At 32.7% G+C, this 20499-nt stretch overlaps 1 protein-coding gene across 6 annotated transcripts in view; it reads right to left on the bottom strand.

Annotated features, from left to right (window-relative positions):
* Positions 1 to 20499, bottom strand: part of kcnip4a (potassium voltage-gated channel interacting protein 4a) — a 240063-nt gene that overhangs the window by 93459 nt on the left and 126105 nt on the right. Inside the window, exon 1 of one of the 6 annotated variants that reach the window (XM_051115604.1) lies at positions 11776 to 12160. The exons of the other annotated variants lie outside the window; for them this stretch is intronic. Coding sequence (XP_050971561.1) covers positions 11776 to 11833 — 58 coding nt within the window. The 5' untranslated portion in view covers positions 11834 to 12160. Of the gene's footprint in view, positions 1 to 11775; positions 12161 to 20499 lie in introns of those variants that run through there. 6 annotated transcript variants of the gene reach the window in all.

The raw sequence follows: 20499 nt of genomic DNA, 5'->3' as shown, positions 1-20499 counted from the left end.
TGAATTCAATTAGTGTTGTTATTGTTAATTAAATGTAAACCTCAAACTAAAACTATTAAAATTTGTTCCTGTAAAATAAAATAAAATAAAATATGGCAACTAACCAAAATTTGTATGTTTAAGTTAAAGTCTTATAATGAAACTGAAGTCAAAATAAATTAGGACTATAATGACATATTTTGAAAAACACAAAAAATACAAATAATGAAAATTATATAAATATATAAAATAAATATAAATACAGAAAATATAAAAGCTAATTCAAAATATGAATAAATGCTATAAGAGTAAATAACAATGAAATAATTTTAATTACTAATTACTAACGGAACCATTAAGGAACCAGAATCGTTAAGAGTAATCCGATTACTTAAATTCTTTACCATTCCAACTCCAACTCTATGGTATTCTTTAAAGTACCTTTGAATGCTATGCAGATACCAAGGTACATGAATGTGGTATACATTATTACCATTGTAAGTAAAATGTTAACAAAAAAATCCTTTTTTTGTAATGGGAAAGTTTCACTCCATTAGCTTCATTCCTTTACAAAGGCCATCTGAGGACGTGCTGAGGTTTTGACAGGTGCAGGCCATTAAGAAATCATTGGTCATACTGAACAGGTGCTGCCTTAATTTAACAACAGAAAGAGAAAGTCTTACTCCATGTCCTAACCACGCATTATGTGACAAGTTTGCAGTGACACACAATTTGTCCTCCACGCTGAATGTTAAACTGCCGCATGATGTGACACAATCACAGCCATTTAGAAGTTATTTCACATACTGTACGTACAGTTTTGTGGAGCAGGATTTTGGACTGATGACATTTACAGTGGACGAGCTACTCAGCCCACAGCACAGAAATAGAAACCACTAAAAAATATTAAAGCTGGTTTGTACAAATTATCTGATTTACAGAAGAGAAAGATGCTTTATTGCATGTCATAATGCTTGCAGTTAAATGGGTAGATTACTACCATTCTCATAATTTGCTGCTTATTGATTAAGTAAGGTAGTTGTTGTAAGTTTAAGTATGGGGTAGGTTTAAGGGATCTAAAATATGGTCATGCACAAGCCATTAAGTAAGGGATAATCAACGTTTGCCATGCAATAAAGGATTTTAAATGCACAACGTGGAGGCGTAGAGCATGTAAAATCCTTTAATGCACGACAAGATGTTGAGTATTTTGCTTATTCTATGGTCGTTTGCCAAGTTATAGACAAGTTAAACCTAGTATTGCTCTTTGCACCACAATATTTGACTGAATGTGTAAAAATGACGAATACGGCTCATTAGCTCTTGCATTCTACCTGCTTCATATCAGACACAGAGATGAAATAGCGCAGTAGGGCTGCATTTTTTAAAAATTAATTATGGCATTTATTTTAAATAATTATCGATCGAGAGAGAGAAAGGGAGAAAGGGAGAGATGACAGTTGTGTTTGCATACCTGCAAGCTGCATCTGCGCGTCTCTCTACTAACAATTAATTAATTAAAAAACAGCAATTTTACCACCTCGTTGCTGAGGAATATAATGTAGCAATCTAGTTTCAAGACTATTTTATTAATACAAATCGCAGGGAAGCGTTGACAACAAGTTTACGTGTGTAAGCAGTGTAATGCGATCTCCGACCTCTCTCTCTCACTGTGTGTGCGTGTGTGCATTTGTGTGTATCAATTAAAGCAGCGCATTAACAAAGAACGGTGATTAAACGGACTTGGAACTACCTGTGCATTAAATGGTTTTACTGCGTACCTGCCAGCCAATCAGAATCCAGTATTTTGACAGACCATGGAATAATATGTGTTTTATACATATTTATAAACAGCCAATATGCTAGTAATATGCATGCTAATAAACAACTAGTTTATGGTCAATAGTGTTCCCTAATCTACAGTGTCACTCTGTCATCATTTATCCACCTTCATGTTATTCCAAACCTGCATGACTTTTTTTGCTGTGGAACCTAAAAGATGATATTTTGAGGAACATTTACAGAACTGTTTCTGTCCATACAATGTAAATATACAAGCATGAAAACAACATTGGACCCTACTGACTGTCAAGGACGAACAAATAAAAACAGGAAAAACAACACAGATCAAAAAAGACAAACAACAAATGAACAAACAAAACAGAAAAACAAAACAAAACAAACAAAAAAAAAAAAACAAAGCAAAAAAAACAAAAAAAAAAACAGAATAAACAAAAACAACAGAAGAAAACAACCAAAAAAACAACAGCCCATCGCAATACAAAACACCACAGCACAAAACACATAAAATAAATAAAACAGCACATCACAACAAATACTAAACAAAACAACACAAAAACAAAAAGCAAAACAACACAGCACATCATAACACAAAAAAGTAAACAAAACAGAAAAACAACACAGAACAAAACAACAAACAAACACAAATCATAAAACAGAAACAGAAAAACATCAGAAACAGAAAAACATCTCAGAATATGTCAGAACAAAGCAAAACAACAACAAAAACAATACAACACAAAAATAAAACATAACAGAAAAACAAACAAATAAACAAAAACACAAATCATAAAAACACACAACAGAAAAATTACTCAGAACAAAGCAAAAGAAACAAAAAAACAACACAAAAACAAACAAAACAGTACATCACAACAGATAAATACTAAACAAAACGAAACAGCACAAAAGCAAAATAACAAAAGCAAAACCACACAGCACATCATAACACACACAAAAAAACTAAACAGAAAAACAACACAGATCAAAACAGACAAACAACAAATGAACAAACAAACAAACAAAAACAAAACAGAAAAATGAAACAAAATGAACAAAACAAAACAAAAATAAAAACAGAACAGATAAACAAAAGCAACAGAAGAAAACAAACAAAAAACAACAAATCACAACACAAAACACCTTACCACAACACACAAAAATAAACAAAACAGAAAAACAACAAAACAAACAAATAAACAAAAACACAAACCATAAAATCACAACAGAAAAATTACTCAGAACAAAGCAAAAGGAACAAAGCAAAAGAAACAAACAAACAAAAAAAAAACACCACACAAAAAAATAAAAAAAACAAAACAGCATATCACAGCAGACAACTACTAAACAAAACAGAAAAACAACACAGAACAAAAACAACAAACAAACAAAAACACAACTCATAAAACAGAAAAACATCAGAAACAGAAAAACATGTCAGAACAAAGCAAAACAACACACCTCAAAAATAAAACACTAAGACATTTCTCAGCAGAAGGAGGAAAGTCATACTGGTTTGGAAGGACATAAAAGTGAATAAATGATGAGGGAATTTTTATTTTTGGCTGAATTATCCCTTTCAGTATTGTCTTGATGGATTGGGTGTGGTTGTAAACCGGATGCGATTGCATCCTTTCCACCGCTCATCGTGGCTTGCAACATGTTAATTTGACCCTTGGCGAAACGCTGGGCTGCATAACTCTGCATGTATATGGAGAGTCATGTATAGCTCCTAGTGACAGCTGCTCTCCCGGCGGTGGGCGCCGAGTCGTGTTCCTTCTGTTTGCCCTGTTTTTAAGTGTAAACACCAGAAGGGCCAGGACTGAAGTGGAGCCAGAAGCACATCGCACTCACTCCCCTGCAGACAACTAGAAAAACAAAATCAATTAGCAAACACACTGAGAGAACAGCCAGTGTCTCCTGACGACGCTGAGACAGGATCCTTCTGCAATGTGCCATCGCACACAAACACAGGGGTGGTTCTGAAACCCGGGTTTGGCGCGTGGATGAAGCAGGACTTAGTGCACTTCAAAAGCACAAGTATATTTCCTCTAATGTATAGGGATAGATGCTTTTGTCAGAGCCGCGGTGCTGGTTAAATAGAAGCTCTTGTGATGGAGGACAGACAGACTGATAAATGAATAGCAAGCATTAGAGTGGGGCTGGAGTGGCTGGAAAGCCTTCTGTTCAATGTTTCTGAAAGCAAGCAGGCACAATCATCAAAGCCCTCTGGATGCACACTTACGCCAGGACGCTGAGGACTGTCTGAAATACTCCACACAAGTGGACACACACGTAAGCACTCGACACACGCTTTTCTCTTCATGTTCGTGAGTCATAGAAGCGCACACACAAAAGCCCTTCTGAAACGCAATAGACTGAAATACTAAAACTTTGCTCTGGAAAATGTCATAGGGGACCAATGCCATATTATTTCAAATAAAATGGTGAAACAAATCATTGAAAAAGAAAACAAAAGCCAATGAGGATATTTCATCATTCGTTTGGACTCAATGAATCAGCATGCAACCATTATGCAACAATAAAGATAATAGGCTCTTAAGGTTTCAGAGAAGCATAAAAGCGAAGTTCATTAATGCTGCTCTATGCTAAATTATTGAACGGTTTGTTCCGTTTTTTTTTAAATGGTCAAGCAGTTTCAAGAGTGACTAATCACTTACAATCACGTCATAACAACACAGATTGGATAATAACACTACAGGAACATCAGAACATGGAAAAAAAGTCTTTTAGGAGGCACTGGTGAAACATCTAAAGTATAATGAGATATTTGACATTTAAGTCTTGTTAGGGGGTGGAAGGCTTTTAACTTTTTCCCCGCCAGCATTTTATTTTTTTATTTTTTGACGCGATCGAGTTTATATCCGCCTTTTGCCAAACACTTTCTTCTCTATTTTAACATTACATGTTACATCAGAAAGGCATTTATTGTTTAATAAAAATCAAAAAGTGCAAAATAACGTGTCTCACAGGTGCTTATAGGTTAGGGTTAGGGGTAGGTGTTGTGCCAAAGTGGCATCCATTTAATAATTTGGTAACACTTTAGTATAGGGAACAATTCTCACTATTAACTATTACTTTTTAGCATGCCTATTATTAACATATTGACTATTTATTAGTACATATAAAGCACATATTCTGCATGACCATATTATACATCACTAATCCTACACAATACCTAAACTTACCAACTAACTTACTAAATATTAACAAGCAGCAAATTAGGAGTTTATTAAGGCAAAAGTCCTAGTTAATGGTTTGTTGATAGCAAGAACTGGACCTTAAAATAAAGTGTGACCAATAATTTTGATCAAAATTATCATTTACATTTAATACGTTATTATTGCATTCTGTTTTATAATGTACTGCAATACTGAGGTGCAGATATCTGCCACTATGTACACTAAGTAGTATAACTAGCATCTAACTATTATTGCAAAAAAATAAAAAATAAATAAATAAATACTGCTACTTGTTAGCATGTATATTACTAACATATTGGTGGTTTATTTGTACTTATCAAGCATGTATTCTGCATGACCATATTTTACATCTCTAATCCTACACAAAACCTAAACTTAACAACTACTTCACTAACTATTAACAAGTAGCAAATTAAGAGTTTATTAAGGCAAAAGTAATAGTTTATGGTTTGTTAATAGTGAGAATTGGACCTTAAAATAAAGCGTGACTGTTATTTTTACATAGTGTAAATAGAACCTATCGCTTTTTGCACTTAGTGCAAATAGCCGATGACTTTTTTTAAATCAACATTTGAATGCAAGTTTGATAAAAAAACAAGACAATTCTTTGTCTTTAAAGTTAAGCTTTTAATTTTACATTATTACAAAGTGCTTTTAATATACAGTTGAGGCCAAAAGTTTACATACACCTTGCAGAATCTGCAAAATGTTCATTATTTTACCAAAATAAGAGGGATCGTACAAATTGCGTGTCATTTTGTTTATTTAGTACTGACCTGAAAAATTTATAAAAATGACCTTGTTCAAAAGTTTACATACACTTAATTCTTAATACTGTGTTGTTAGCACAGCTGTTGATCCACAGCTGTTTTTTTTTTTTTTTTAACTGATAGAATGAGTCCCTTGTTTGTCCTGAACAGTTAAACTGCCTGCTGTTCTTCAGAAAAATCCTTCAGGTCCCACAAATTCTTTGGTTTTTAATTTTTTTTTTTTTGGGTGTGTATTTGGACCCTTTCCCCTGTATGATTGTATGATTTTGAGATCCATCTTTTCACACTGAGGACAACTGAGGGACTCATATGCAACTATTACAGAAGGTTCAAATGCTCACTGATGCTCCAAAAGGAAAAATAATGCATTAAGAGCCGGGGGGTGAAAACTTTTGAAAAGAATTAATTTTTTTCTTATTTTGTCTAAATATATTTTTCTTATTTAGTACTGCACTTCAGAAGCTACAGAAGATACTTACTTGCTTCCCAGAAAACAAAATAAGTTAAATTTACCCTGATCTTCAAATTCAAAAAGGTTTTACTTAATGCATCGTGTTTCCTTTTGAAGCATCAGTGAGCGTTTGAACCTTCAGTAATAGTTGCATATGAGTCCCTCAGTTGTCCTCAGTGTGAAAAGATGAATCTCAAAATCATACAGTCATTGTTGGAAAGGATTCAAATACACAAAAATGCTGAAAAAAATAAAGAATTTGTGGGACATGAAGGATTTTTTCCTGAAGAACAGCAGGCAGTTTAACTGTTCAGGACAAACAAGGGACTCATTAACAGCTATCACTAAGCAAAAAACAGCTGTGGAACATTCAGGTAACAACAGTATTAAGAATCAAGTGTATTGAACAGGGTCATTTTTATAAATTCAATTATTAATTTCTCTTGTGGACTATATGTAAATGTCTTTAATGTGAAATATCTTATTCAGGTCAGCACTAAATAAAAAATAACATGCATTTTGTATGATCCCTCTTATTTTATAATTAACATTTTGCATATTCTGCAAGGTGTATGTAAACTTTTGACTTCTTTTGACTTCTTTTTCACAAGGGCATACTTTATATCTAAAACTATTTCATACTGATCATTTGTAAATGCAGCTTTTTGTTATATATACAGTATATTGGTCCTTAGATGCACCTTCTTTGCATTGTAAAGACAATGCCATGGTACCATGTCCAAAAACATAGTAATACTGTGGTACCCTTTAGTATTTTGTTAGTGCAATAAATCATCCAGCAATCTCCTCTAGCATCCGAATGCTTCCACAATAACAAGCTTCACACAGTTCAAATAAACTTAGTCCAAACAGACTGCTGAGCTCCCAGTGTGGGAATCTGGGTTCCTCTGATTTCTGCTTACAATGCACAAAACTGTCTTCTTTATGATATATTGCCTAGGAGAAGGACCAAGGCTGCCCATTCATTTTATTCCCAACCTGTTCCACAAACCATCCATAAAATATAGGTTGGGAATGAGACACTAAATATAACTTTCTCTATAGATATAGCTGTTGTGAAGTTCCTCACAACCTTCACATCCCAAAGCTGGAGAGAAGGGAACTTGCTTATCTAAGCAGCGGGCTCCTTTGAAAACAATCGGCAGTTTAATGCTGTAACTACAGGATGTTATGTTTTTTCGGACATTTTTCATCACAACTATTAGGGTAAACTAGATAGTGTCCTGCTGAGATGTGTTAAAATTGGTATTTCTATGACAGGATAGAATGGGGAAACTGCAAACTACGCAAAAAACAACATGCTAGTTTCCAATGTTGGATATTTTTATGAACAGTTCTAGTGGATAATCAGAACAGCGTTCCAGATTTTACCTGCACATCCACATGAAATGTCATTTTAAATTTAACAATTTAATATTTTATTAAATTTAAAATTTGAACATTTTAAAAAATGTAAAATTTTAAATGTAATATCATTTGTGATCTATTTTCATATAAAATATAAAATTACAGAAATAATTGCAAAAAATCTACAATTAATCTGATTAATTTCAGAAGGACTGATATAGTTTTATATTTTTATTTTTTTTGGAAATTGCATTCATAGTATTTTTATTTACAACTTTATTTACAATAAATTGTTTCAGTACTGATATTCTTAACACTTCCTTTTTCCATAACTTCAATTAAAAAAGGCACAAATTAAGGATTTTATCTTAAGTCCATGCTTAATTCACACTTAGTTGTAGGAAATATTTTCATTTAAATAATTTATATGAGAACAAAAATAGTGATGAAACAATTTATAAGACTGCTAGTAAATTTTACAAATAATTGTTATAAATTACAAAGAAAAAGAAATATGGATTTTTGGAGTAGAAAGACTAAAATAGTATTTTCTTGTAAATATTACAACTTACAAAAATCCTATGTATGTATGTAAGTATGTATTTATTTATTTGCTATCGTGTAAAACGATTCTGACTAAAACTGACAAGCAATTGCTTGACTCACCATGCAAAAAACAAACAAAAAAAAACCCCATCAGTTCAGTAACTCACAAAAACATAAAAATGTTATGTACTGATGTTTTCTCTCTTCATTATGATGAAATGTTACAATACATAGTATAGTCAAATAAGTTTTCGGTGTACATCAACCAGAACCGCTTTAAGCCACACATGCAGTTTGAGGTTAGAAATATTCAACACAACCAAAGCTCTGCTCCATTAACTCAGTCTCAGAAACAGGGATGCAGTGAATAAGCTATTCAGGACAGTGGACATTTTAGAAACTTTGCTTTGATAGCAGCTATTTTCACCCCCTTTCGACTTTATGTAATGTATGTAATGTATTCTGCATTATGCAAATGAGCAAATGACTAACCTTAATCATTACAGACATGAACCAGATATGAAAGAGAGCTGCAGACAGGAGACAGACAGTGTGTGTAAAAAGGACAAATTATCACAGTGCCTCAGATTTCAAAACAATAAAAGACTAAAAGACAAAATCACAGCATACAGTCTTAAACTCCCCTGAAATGAGAGCACAGTGCATGAAGGAGTGTGTGCCATCAGATTTATGTGGATTATGTGGAAGGTGAATGAGATTTAATTTCACAGCTTGATGGCCTGGCAGATATTCCATAAAGAGTTCCTATAAAATCAGGCACCACATCACTAATGGTCCATTCACAAAGTTAATACCAGAGAGAATTTGTCCTCACCCCTTTACAGATTGAAGTTTGAAGGTGCTTTTATATGTTCAAAAAATGAAAGAATACACAGAATTTTTATTTTATTTTATTATTTTTAGGCCTGTCAGTTAATTAAAATTTTTAAGCTAATTAATTACATGATGTTTAATCTAATTAATCGCAAAATAAATCTGACTGTGAAAATACCCACAAAAATTTATTTAAAGCGATTTTTGTATTAAATGAGAAAGTATCAAGTAGACATTACAAATTGTAGCTTTAGAAAGAAATACTTTATTTGATTCAGCATAAATTTTATTACACATAAACATTTAGGCTGCAACGGCCTAATGTAAATTATGGAATATAAAAGAAGATAATTTGAGAAAATTTTTGTTCATACAATGAAAGTCATTGTTAACCAAAACTGCTTTGTCACCAACAGTCTTCAAAATACCTTCTTTTACGTTCCATAAAAGAAAGGTTTGAAATGACATGAGGGTGAGTAAATGATGACAGAATTTTTTTGAGTAAACTATCCCTTTAATGTTTTTATTTTTATGATTATGATTATTTTTAATGAAATGATACTTTAAATATGAAACTATATCTGCCAGCGGGTGGAGGTGATGAATTATTCATTCGATTCGTTCAAAGGGCTGATTCATTCAGAAACTAAACACCGCTGTGTTGCTCGGAGACACAACAATTCTGATGTGGCCTCAAAGGTAATATGTTCTCTGCAAAAATTGAGCAAAAACACATAATATTGTATTTAAAATATAACACAATATCAAACTTCTTATTTACTGAACTGTTGCATAAAATCACATTTTAACTTGTGATAGATCAGGACAAAATCAGCACTCGTGTCATATTGCTCTTGCTTCCTCTTGCTGTGATATCGTGTGATGTGTGATATATATAAATATATACAGGAGCATTTTTGCCCCAGTATCTTGAATTTTAGGGCATAACTGCATTTACAGAGTTGTTGCCCCGCATCATATTTGTCAACAGTCAACTGCATGAAATATAAAATGATGTACAGGTCTGCAAGTGGGGTCAGCAGTTAAAAATATTTTAATCACATTATTTGTTTCATAACTAATTAATTAATGCATTAAACTGTCAGCCCTAATTATTTTATTTTATTTTAGCGGTAAAAAAAATATTTATTCATTTATTATTTGTGAACAAATAAATAAAAAGGAGCATGTTATTCTACTTCACCATTTCATGTTTCATTCAGTGTGTTATTTCTTTGTGAAATGTACAAGAAATTTCAATTTCTTTTATTTGAAAGTGAAACATTTTTTTTTCAGTGTAAATCTTCAGTAATTGTGATCTGATTAGTCACAACCTCTCTTCCCCGCAAGGAATCCTCTGTATTTCTTGGTAAAAGCCTCTTGTACAGCATTTCTGAGAAACTCTCCCTTTGGAGTTCTTTGGCCACACAAAGAAGCATAAAACCATGAATCATCGGTGTGTGGTGGTGTACTCGTTTCTCAAGACGAAAGACAAAATACACCCACAAGCAGAAGAAAGAACATCTTATATTAAAAAAAAAAGATATTTGACAATAATATTTAAATGAATACATTTGTTACATATCCATATCACATTTGAGAACACTTGTTTTGAATGTTTTTAAAATGATTTTTTGTTCAAAATTATAAAACAAAGATTGAGTATAATTTACAAGAAAATACTCAAATTTAAAAATACTTTAAATCCAGTCTTGCTACTTTAAAATTACATTTAATTCAATGTGTTATTTGCTGTTTATTTGCAATTAATCATAAAATTTACTGGCAATTTCCAAGTGAAAATTGTTTTGATACTTTTTTTTTTTTGCAGTGCTTCAAATGTTTAGAATTATTTATTTATCTATTTTTTGGACTGATATGCTTTTGGACATACTCAGTGATTTGGTTGGTTTGACCCAACATTTGGGTTACTACCCAGAAGTTTGGGTTAAACATTTAACCCAATTGCTGTGTCAAAACAACCCAATTGCTGGGTATGTCCATATTTTACCCAGCGCTAGGTTGTTTTTAACCCAGCAGTTTTTGGAGTGCATAAAGCATAAATTAATGCCTTATTCTACATGACCATAATCTACAATCCTAACCCATACCAAAACTTAATAACTGCCTTATTAACTATTAATAAGCATCAAAGTACGGGTTCTCAATGGCACACACCCTTCATTTGAAGCAATACTTTTGTAAGAAATGGAAAAAAAAGCTCTATCAAAGTAAAATTCTTAATATTGACTAGTTGCTTATTAGCATGCATATTACCAGAAACTTGCTGTTTATTAGTGCTTATAAAGCACATATTAATGCTTAACTCTATATGACCATGACCTACAATCCTACCCATATAATATTTGTAGTGAATAGTGAGAATCGATCCCCAAACGAAAGTGTGACCCTTTAAATGAATAGGTTTGTTTACAAATATTATCAGCATAAAAGCATAAAAATTAAAAGCATAAACTCCACAAGTGTGTGTAAAACCTGATGATCATGTTCTCCAGCATGATTTGCAAGATTGTCCAAACAAGATTGTGACGCAGAATCATCCTTACTTCTTATTCAACATAACATTTCTATGTCTTACATTTTTCAAATCCTTAAAACTCTCTTCATTTCCAGGCTTAGACAATATTTAATTAGACAAGTCCAGACTTCTGGACTTGTCTAATAAAACAAGCACCTGTCTAATTAAACAAGCACAAAGAATATGCAATGCACAATGTAATATCCTGTACTATAGGCTTCACAGCATCTGTGACTCATAATAAAAGTACTCTTTACTGCCTACCTGTCCTTTTTCTCCTTTGTTTGGTTTGCAGTGAAAATATCACCATCAAAGCGCCCATGTTGCCCCTCTCGCCCTCAATCTCAGCGGCTCGCAAGCGGTTTCAGAGTTGTCCTGGAACAACTGTGGCTCTCCTCAAGTGCAGTTTGAGTCTTTATGGCTTTGGCTTTATTCTTCACTCGCACACATGAAGATCTCAAGCCGTCTCACCAGTTTTGATTCTGATCTCGACCAATGCCTCCAAGCTGCTCCACTTTGGCACAGTTGAACAGCAGTTTCATTAAGCTCTCTGCGTTCTTGTCGTACGCTCTGCTGCCGTGCCCCCACTCTTTCAACAGATACTTCTTCGCAGGAAACGAGGAAGAGGCGGGAGGGAGCAGCAAAAGCAGGAGGAGGAGGGGAAAAGGGCACAGTGTGAACCGAGCACAGTTGCTGCCCGAACGCCGTTTGTCGACTCTGACTTCTGTTCGCCGGCTGTTTTTAATTCAAGTGCACCAATCGTGCCAGAGCGAGCGAAGCCGGCGCTCATTAAAACGACGGAGATTAATGCATAATAATACGTCTACTTCAAACCAGCAGTTCTCAACGGCACACACCCTTCATTTGAAGCAATACTTCCCCTGTGAGAAATGCAAAAAAGCTCTATCAAAGTACCCGCGTGGTGACTAGAAAATTAGCGGGCTGCTGCAAAACTGAAGCGACTTCTCTGGAAAAAACACATTAATCGTGATTTTTGGAGATTGCGGTATGTAAACAACAATTTGATCTTAATCAAATGGGCGTACTGGCGTGGTAATTGCTATCTTGCGATCGCAAGAGGTGTAATGTAAGAGTTGTGTGCATCTGAGAGTCCACTTAATCATGACTCCAGGAGGAGGCAGGAACACATGGGGTTTTCTCAGAAAGTAACACCGTGTGAAGTTAAAACTGACTTCCATGGAAACTCGAACCGGAGGACGGAAAGAAAGGCTCTCGAGCCTTATGAGACGCATGAGAATGTGCTTTTCCTCTGGTGAGTCTCTCATCTTAAAACTACTGATTAGCAAAAGCAGGCAGAAATGATTGCCCATGAATGTGTGGGTGTGCAAATTGCAAACGTAGAGCCTTCGCTTTGAGACACGGTTCAAGCTGTTTCCTCCTCATTCTTGCAGTTGACAGATGACAGCTAATTTCTGACAAAAGGAAATCTGCTACGTACATTTGAATCGCTCAAACATTACTCATTTCCTTTTCTATAAAGTACTTTGACATTTCATATCCGCTGGGATATTTTTTTTTAGCACTGCTCAACTGATTTTGCTTTGGGATGCAGATTTATGACTGAGATGTTTACAATGTACATCAAGCGGTGATCGAATCAGTAAAAAAATTGTTTTGTTAAAAAAATAAATAAATAAATAAATAAAAAATACTTGAATAAAATGATTATTAAGATTATCATGGTTGGTGAAAAACCCTAACCTACAAGTTAATTAATTTGCATATTGTAAAAAATAAATAAATAAATAAATAATTTATGCATGCAATTTATTAATGCATTTATATTACATATTATATAGGTACACTAAAAATTATTTATTTTATTTTATTTATTTTATTCAAAAACATCTGATATATAATTTTTTCGTAATGTTTTTACCATTATCATGAACTGCATAGGTTAAAAAATGCAAGAATATTAAAACTTTTTTTTTTTAGATTGATCATGGTTGGTGCAAAACCTTATCCTACAAGTGAATTAGTTTGCATATTGCAAAATAAATAATTTAATAAATAAGTAATAAAATAAGTAAGTAAATAAATAAATATTTATTAATTAATTTATTTATTTACGTATTTTAATGCATGCAATTTATTAATGTATTTATATTACATATTTAGGTACATTTTTTAGTTTTTTTAATTAATTAATTAATTAATTAATTAATTTATTTATTTATTTTTTATTAAAAAACATTTTATACATTTTATTTCATACATTTTTTTTACCATTACCATGAACTGCACAGGTTAAAAAAATGCAAGAATATTAAGACTGTTTTTTAAGATTGATCAAGGTTGGTGCAAAACCTTATCCTACAAGTGAAGTAGTTTGCATATTGCAAAATAAATAAATAAATAATAAAATAAGTAATTATTTATTTATTTACGAATTTTAATGCATGCAATTTATTAATGTATTTATATTACATATATAGGTAATTTTTTTTTTTTTTTTTTATTAATTCATTTGTTTTATTTTTTTATTCAAAAACATTTTATATATTTTATTTCATTTTTTTTTTTTTTTACCATTACCATGAACTGCATAGGTTAAAAAAAAATGCAAGAATATTAAGATTTTTAAGACTGATCACGGATGGTGCAAAACCTTACCCTGCAAGTTTTGCATATTGCAAAATAAAAAAATAAATAAAAAAAATAAGTAAATATATTTATTTATTTATTTATTTATTTATTTTAATGAATGCTGTCAGGCATTCACCTCAGCCACCTCTATCAGCCACGTCACCTACAGCGCCACCCATTTGCTCTGCCTCACCGGAGTTCTGATTGGATTCACCTGACTCTCGTTACCACACCCCATAAATAGACTGCTCCTTCATTCAGTGTTTGTCTGGTCTACAGTTCACTACCCCGAATGCTAGCTCCAGACCCTACCCTGCTCAGAATCTCCGGTGTGTGCTCCTTCCACTCCCTGTTACTTCTCGAGATCGCCATTGTACTCTGCTATCAGGAAAGTCATCTTAATCCATCCTTCTGTTGCTGTTTCATGTTTGTTATTTCTACTCGTTCTGTTAATAAACAACATATCATTCCGTTTTACTTCCCTCTCTGGTCTCCTCCTTACACAAGCGTGACAAATGCAAATACAAGAGTATTAAGACTGTTTTTTAAGATTAATCACGGATGGTGCAAAACCTTACGCTGCAAGTGAATTATTTTGCATAATGTTAAAAAAGAGAAAATAAATAAACAAACAAATAAATACACAAATGTGTATTTAATTATTTTATTTATTAATGTATTTTATGCATGCAATTTATTTATGTATTTAAAGTGCATATATATGTAAATTTTTAAAAGAATATTTTAATTAATTTATTTTATTTAAAAACATTTTATATATATTTTTTATTTTTATATTGTTTTATATTGCCATGACCTGCATAGGTTAGAAAAAAAAGCAAGAATATTAAGATTGATTATTAAGATCATGGATGGTGCGAAACCTTATCCTGCAAATGAATCTGTTATTAATGTAACTTTTTTTTGTATGTTCTTAGTATAGTTTTGTTCGTGTTTTAAGGACAAGGGCATGTCACACAAAATTTTATTTAATTTGATTTTTTGTTTCATTTCATTTCTTTTCTTTTCATTATTTTATTTATTTTATTTTATTTTTTACTTTATCATTCCATTTAATTTAATTTAATTTAATTTAATTTTATCATTATTTTATTTCATTTTATTTTAGCCATATACTAAACATGCTTACAAGGTTAGTTAGCACCATTTTCCCAGAGCAGACCCTGGATGCATTTTTTGGGTCATGACCCACCAGTTGAAATTCATTGGTTTATTTGATGAAAACATTTTAGTTTCCTTCAGTGGCCATCTAAGGAGAAAAAAGTGTCACAAAAGTTCATATAAAGCTCCATCACAAGCTTTTGTCAACATACACAAACACATCGAGCTTCACCTGAAGCAGCTGGAGAGTTCAGCTCACCTCTAAGCACAGTCAGTCACACACATCCACAGATACGCTCAAATTATCCTCCTCTTCCACCCACACGTCCGTTCATCCCCGAACCCTGCGACCCTGTGCCAATTCACCACAAAGAAGCGCCATCAAAGGCCAATTTTCTCAGCGTGTCAATGGGCACTTTAGTGAGCTCAGTGTGCGGAAATGATCTCAAGGTCCCTGCAAAACAGAATGAAGGCAGACAGAGGCGTCTGTCTCCCCCTGCTCGCTTTGAACTTCTCTCAGCCACCGTATGTGTGAAATCGGTGGAGATTTATAAAAGATTTCAGTGTGAACAGTAACTTCTGATACAGAGGTGAAGGGAAAAAGGCCCGAAAAGAAGTCTTGGAAGTAAACATTTAATAACCTTCAAAAAGTATTTAAAATGACCCTTTGGAATAGATTTCCATAGTCCAAAATGCGAATCACTGAAGCTTGAAAAGTGAACTACCTACACTGAAAATATGGTAACATCTAATATAAAATAAATATATTATTTGGCATCACTTTATAAACTTTGACACATTAATTTATACCAACAAAACTTTTTATGGGTTCTTTCAGGTAACAATTGCAGGTTACCACATTTTACAGTATATAAAATCTGTAAGTTGTTTCTGTGAGGTTGCGTAATTATTATATTTTTTGTGTAACCAGAGTCGCAGAAATTGTAATCAAAATGCTATAAAATAATTAATCTATGTTATAGTCATTCATATGGTAGAGAGAGACTTTCAGCACCACGGACAGCGACTGTGCACAATCAGCACAAGCTTTAAGAATGAATTAGTCTTACCAAAAGACATCTTTCTGCATGCACTTTAGTCAAGGTAGATGCCATGCTTAATTTTTTTGTCACACTTTGGGGACCGTACTTGCTAAACTATTAATTTACTGCTTATCAATAGTTAGTAATGTACACCAGTCAAAAGCTTTTGAACAGTAAGACTTTTAATAATTTTAAAGAAGTCTCTTCTGCTCACCAAGCCTACATTTATTTGATCCAAAACACAGCAAAATCAGTAATATTGTAAAATATTTTTACTATTTAAAATAACTGCTTTCTATTTAAATATATTTAAATATGTAATTTATTCCTGTGATCAAAGTGAAATTTTCAGCATCATTACTCCAGTCTTCAGTATCACATGTTTTTCAGGATTCTTTGATGAATAGATCCAAAGATCAGCATTTATTTGAAATAAAAAGCTTTTGCAACATTATACACTACACCATTCAAAAGCTTGGAGTCATTTATTTATTTATTTACTTATTCATTGGGAAAGAAATTATAGAAATTAATACTTTTATTTAGCAAGGGTGCTTTAAATTGATCATAAGTGATGATAAAGACATTTATAATGTTACAAAAGATTTCTATTTCAGATAAATGCTGTTCTTCTGAACTTTCTATTCATCAAAGAAACCTGAAAAAAATCTACGCAGCTGTTCTCAACATAATAATAATAATAAATGTTTTTGAGCAGCAAATCAGAATATTATAATGATTTCTGAAGGATCATGTGACTAGAGAAATGGCGCTAAAATTTCAGCTTTTAAATCACAAGAATAAATTACATTTTAAAATATATTTAAATAGAAAACAGTTATTTTAAATAGTAAAAATATTTAAAAATTTTACTGTTTTTGCTGTACTTTGAAATGAATAAATGCAGGCTTGGTGAATCTTACTGCTTGAAAACTTGACTGGACCGTAGTTGTTAAAGGGGTCATCGGATGCAAAGTTCACTTTTACATGTTGTTTAAACATTAATGTGTGTTGGCAGTGTATGTACAAATCTACCCTATAATAATAAAAATGCTTCACCGACACAGGCCGCTCCGACGATAGTTGATTGACATGAGCGTCTTACCTCAGACCCGCTCTAAATCAGCTGTAACAGTCCGACCTCCATTGTTTCGATGCCGGAGCAGGGATGTAAGTTAGACAAGAATATCTCCGATTGAGCGATTGAGGTGTTGTGTTGCTGGATGTAATAATGAACAGTGGTCGTCATTTACTCCCGACATCTGAGCCGCTGAAGATGCAGTGGATTACGTTTGTTTGTAAATGTGTTTATGTTTGTGCGAATCATTTGTGATCCAGCTTCACCTGTAGCAGAAGTGAGTATAAGGGTTTATGAATCTCTGCAGTCACCTTTCCTAATAACGTGCTATTTAGCAAGTTTCGCAGCTGAAGTAAACAAGCTCTTCACTCCACAGAGAGTAGACAGGGGCGGGGCGAGCAGAGCTAATTTGCATTTAAAAGAACAATCCCTCAGAATTGGATGATTTTTGCAGAGCTCATTTGATAAGGTAAAAAGGGTGTTGAGAATTTTTAACCAAAGTATATTATAGACTTTTCATTAAGACCCTAAAGAATCATATCAACTTGTGGAAAATGGGCATCCGATGACCCCTTTAAGTTTAGGTATAGGCTAAGATCAAGGGATCTAAAATATGGTCATGCAGAATAAGGTATTAATATGTGCTTTAAAAGTACTAATGAACAGCTAATATGCTAGTAATGTGCATACTAGTTAGCAACTAGTCAATGGTGAGAACTGGTCCCTAAACTAAAGTGTTACCAATGTTTGATGAATGAAAACATGGCTATATACAAATCAGCAAACTTAACCCAAGATACTGGATAGAGAAAACAAGCTATAAAACTATCTCTGACTTGCAACCAGTATTAAAGCAAGCTGCTATCAAACTGTCAGACTCACAGAATACAGGAGCAAAAAAACAAAAAAATCACACCTGTACAATTTATTATTATCATTGCTATTTTGGAAAACTTAAAAGAAGAAGAAGAAGAAGAAGAAGAAAAAGAAAAAGAAAAAGAATAAATGCTGAAATTAAATCTTTATCTGGCCATTTGATACAATATACTTTTTATGTACATACATGTTGGTGTGTTGTAGTGACATTTAAAGTACTTTTACCCTCAGAACCCTACTCCTAAATCTAACCATACTTCAAACTCATTAGCAGCATATGTAAGAATTTTCCAGAATGATACGTAGTTACACATTAAATCACAGTTTCCGTGGATTTAATGTTAGTACATAGCAGTTAACGTTGCCTAATATAAAGTGCAACCATTATTTACTTTCATTTATCCAACAGCTGAACGGGACAAAACTAAACTATCCCAGTATGACCACACAGTGGCAGTATGAGACAAGATGTGAAATATCTGAGACTATCCATGTAGTGCTCCATAACCATAAGCAGTGCTCAATATATCACCATCACAGATTAGGCTAACCACATCTGTCATTTGGCAAGAATGTCATCTGAAATATCCTATGAGAGTCTGAAATGTAAGTATACATTCATAATTGCATTAAAACAAAAACCCTGAGAGAATCAAGTTTCAAAGATGCCAATAGTGCCATGTGCAGACATTTTTGTGCTAAATTGTTCTAGTGTTGAAACACCGGAACAACACAAAACTACATGTTTCTTCACAAATCTGCATGGTTTCTGTTATCAATGCCATTGTAGAGCTGTGCTCCTCATAGTCAGTCACGACTCATTTCTTTCACTAGTATAGTCTTCATTAATAAGGGGGTTACTGAGATAAACTGAGTAGATCAAGCTGCTAAACCCTGTAAAGCCTGACATATTAAATAATAGTCAGAAAAATCTAGTTTATTGAACCTTTACACACACGCACACATTGCGTTCTCATGTTTTATAGGGACAATCCATAGGCGTGATGGTTTTTATACTGTACAAACTGTATTTTCCATCGCCCTACACTTAAACCTAGCCCTCACAGGAGACTGTGCACACTTTTACTTTCTCAAAAAAACTCATTCTGCATGATTTATAAGCCCGTTTCCTCATGGGGACCTAAAAAATGTCCCCACAAGGTCAAAATTTACTGGTATTACTATCCTTGTGGGGACATTTGGTTCCCATGACGTGATAAATACCAGGTGCACACACACACACACACACACACACACACACACACACACTATCAGTCAAAAGTTTTTGAACAGTAAGATTTTTTATGTTTTTTAAAGAATTCTCTTCTGATTAGCTCTTCTGCTAACCAAGCCTGCATTTATTTGGTCCAAAATACAGCAAAAGCAGTAATATTGTGAAATATTTTTTTACTATTTAAAAGAACTGCTTTCTATTTGAATATATTTTAAAATGTAATTTATTCCTGTGAACAAAACGAAATTTTCAGCATCATTACTCCAGTCTTCAGTGTCACATGATACTTCAGAAATCATTTTAATATGCTGACTTGCTGCTCAAGACACATTTATTATTATTATTACTATTATTATCAATATTTAAAACAATTGAGTACATTTATTCCAAACAATCGGCATTTATCTGAAATAAAAAAAAATCTTTCTTTCTTTCTTTTTTTTTGGAAAAGAAATGATAAAAATTAATACTTTTATTTAGCAAGGACACTTTAAATTTATCAAAAGTGATGATAAGGACATGTATAATGTTACAAAATATTTCAATTTCAGATAAATGCTGTTCTTCTGAACTTTCTATTCATCAAAGAAACCTGAAAAAATCTACTCAGCTGTTTTTGACATAACAATAACAATAATAAATGTTTTCTGAACAGCAAATCAGAATATTAGAATGATTTCTAAAGGATCATGTGACAGGAGTAATGATGCTGAAAATTCAGCTTGAAATCATAGGAATAAATTACATTTTAAAATCAATTCAAATAGAAATCTAAAAATATTTCAAAACTCTAATTTAACTTTTTGCTGTACTTTGGATCAAATAAATGCAGGCTTGGTGAGCAGAAGACACTTGTTTAAAACACATCAAAAATCTTACTGTTTAAAAACATTTGACTGATAGGTGTATATAACCCAAAATGTTGCAAATCATATTTGATATAAGGCTTATACACTGGTAAAAATAAAAAACAATAATAATAATAATAATAATAATAATAATAATAATAATAATAATAATAATAA

The sequence above is a fragment of the Labeo rohita genome, chromosome 7, assembly GCF_022985175.1.
Source record: "Labeo rohita strain BAU-BD-2019 chromosome 7, IGBB_LRoh.1.0, whole genome shotgun sequence".
Lineage (NCBI taxonomy): Eukaryota > Metazoa > Chordata > Actinopteri > Cypriniformes > Cyprinidae > Labeo > Labeo rohita.
Note: the sequence above shows the minus strand (reverse complement) of the source record. Positions and strands in the feature narration are given on the sequence as shown.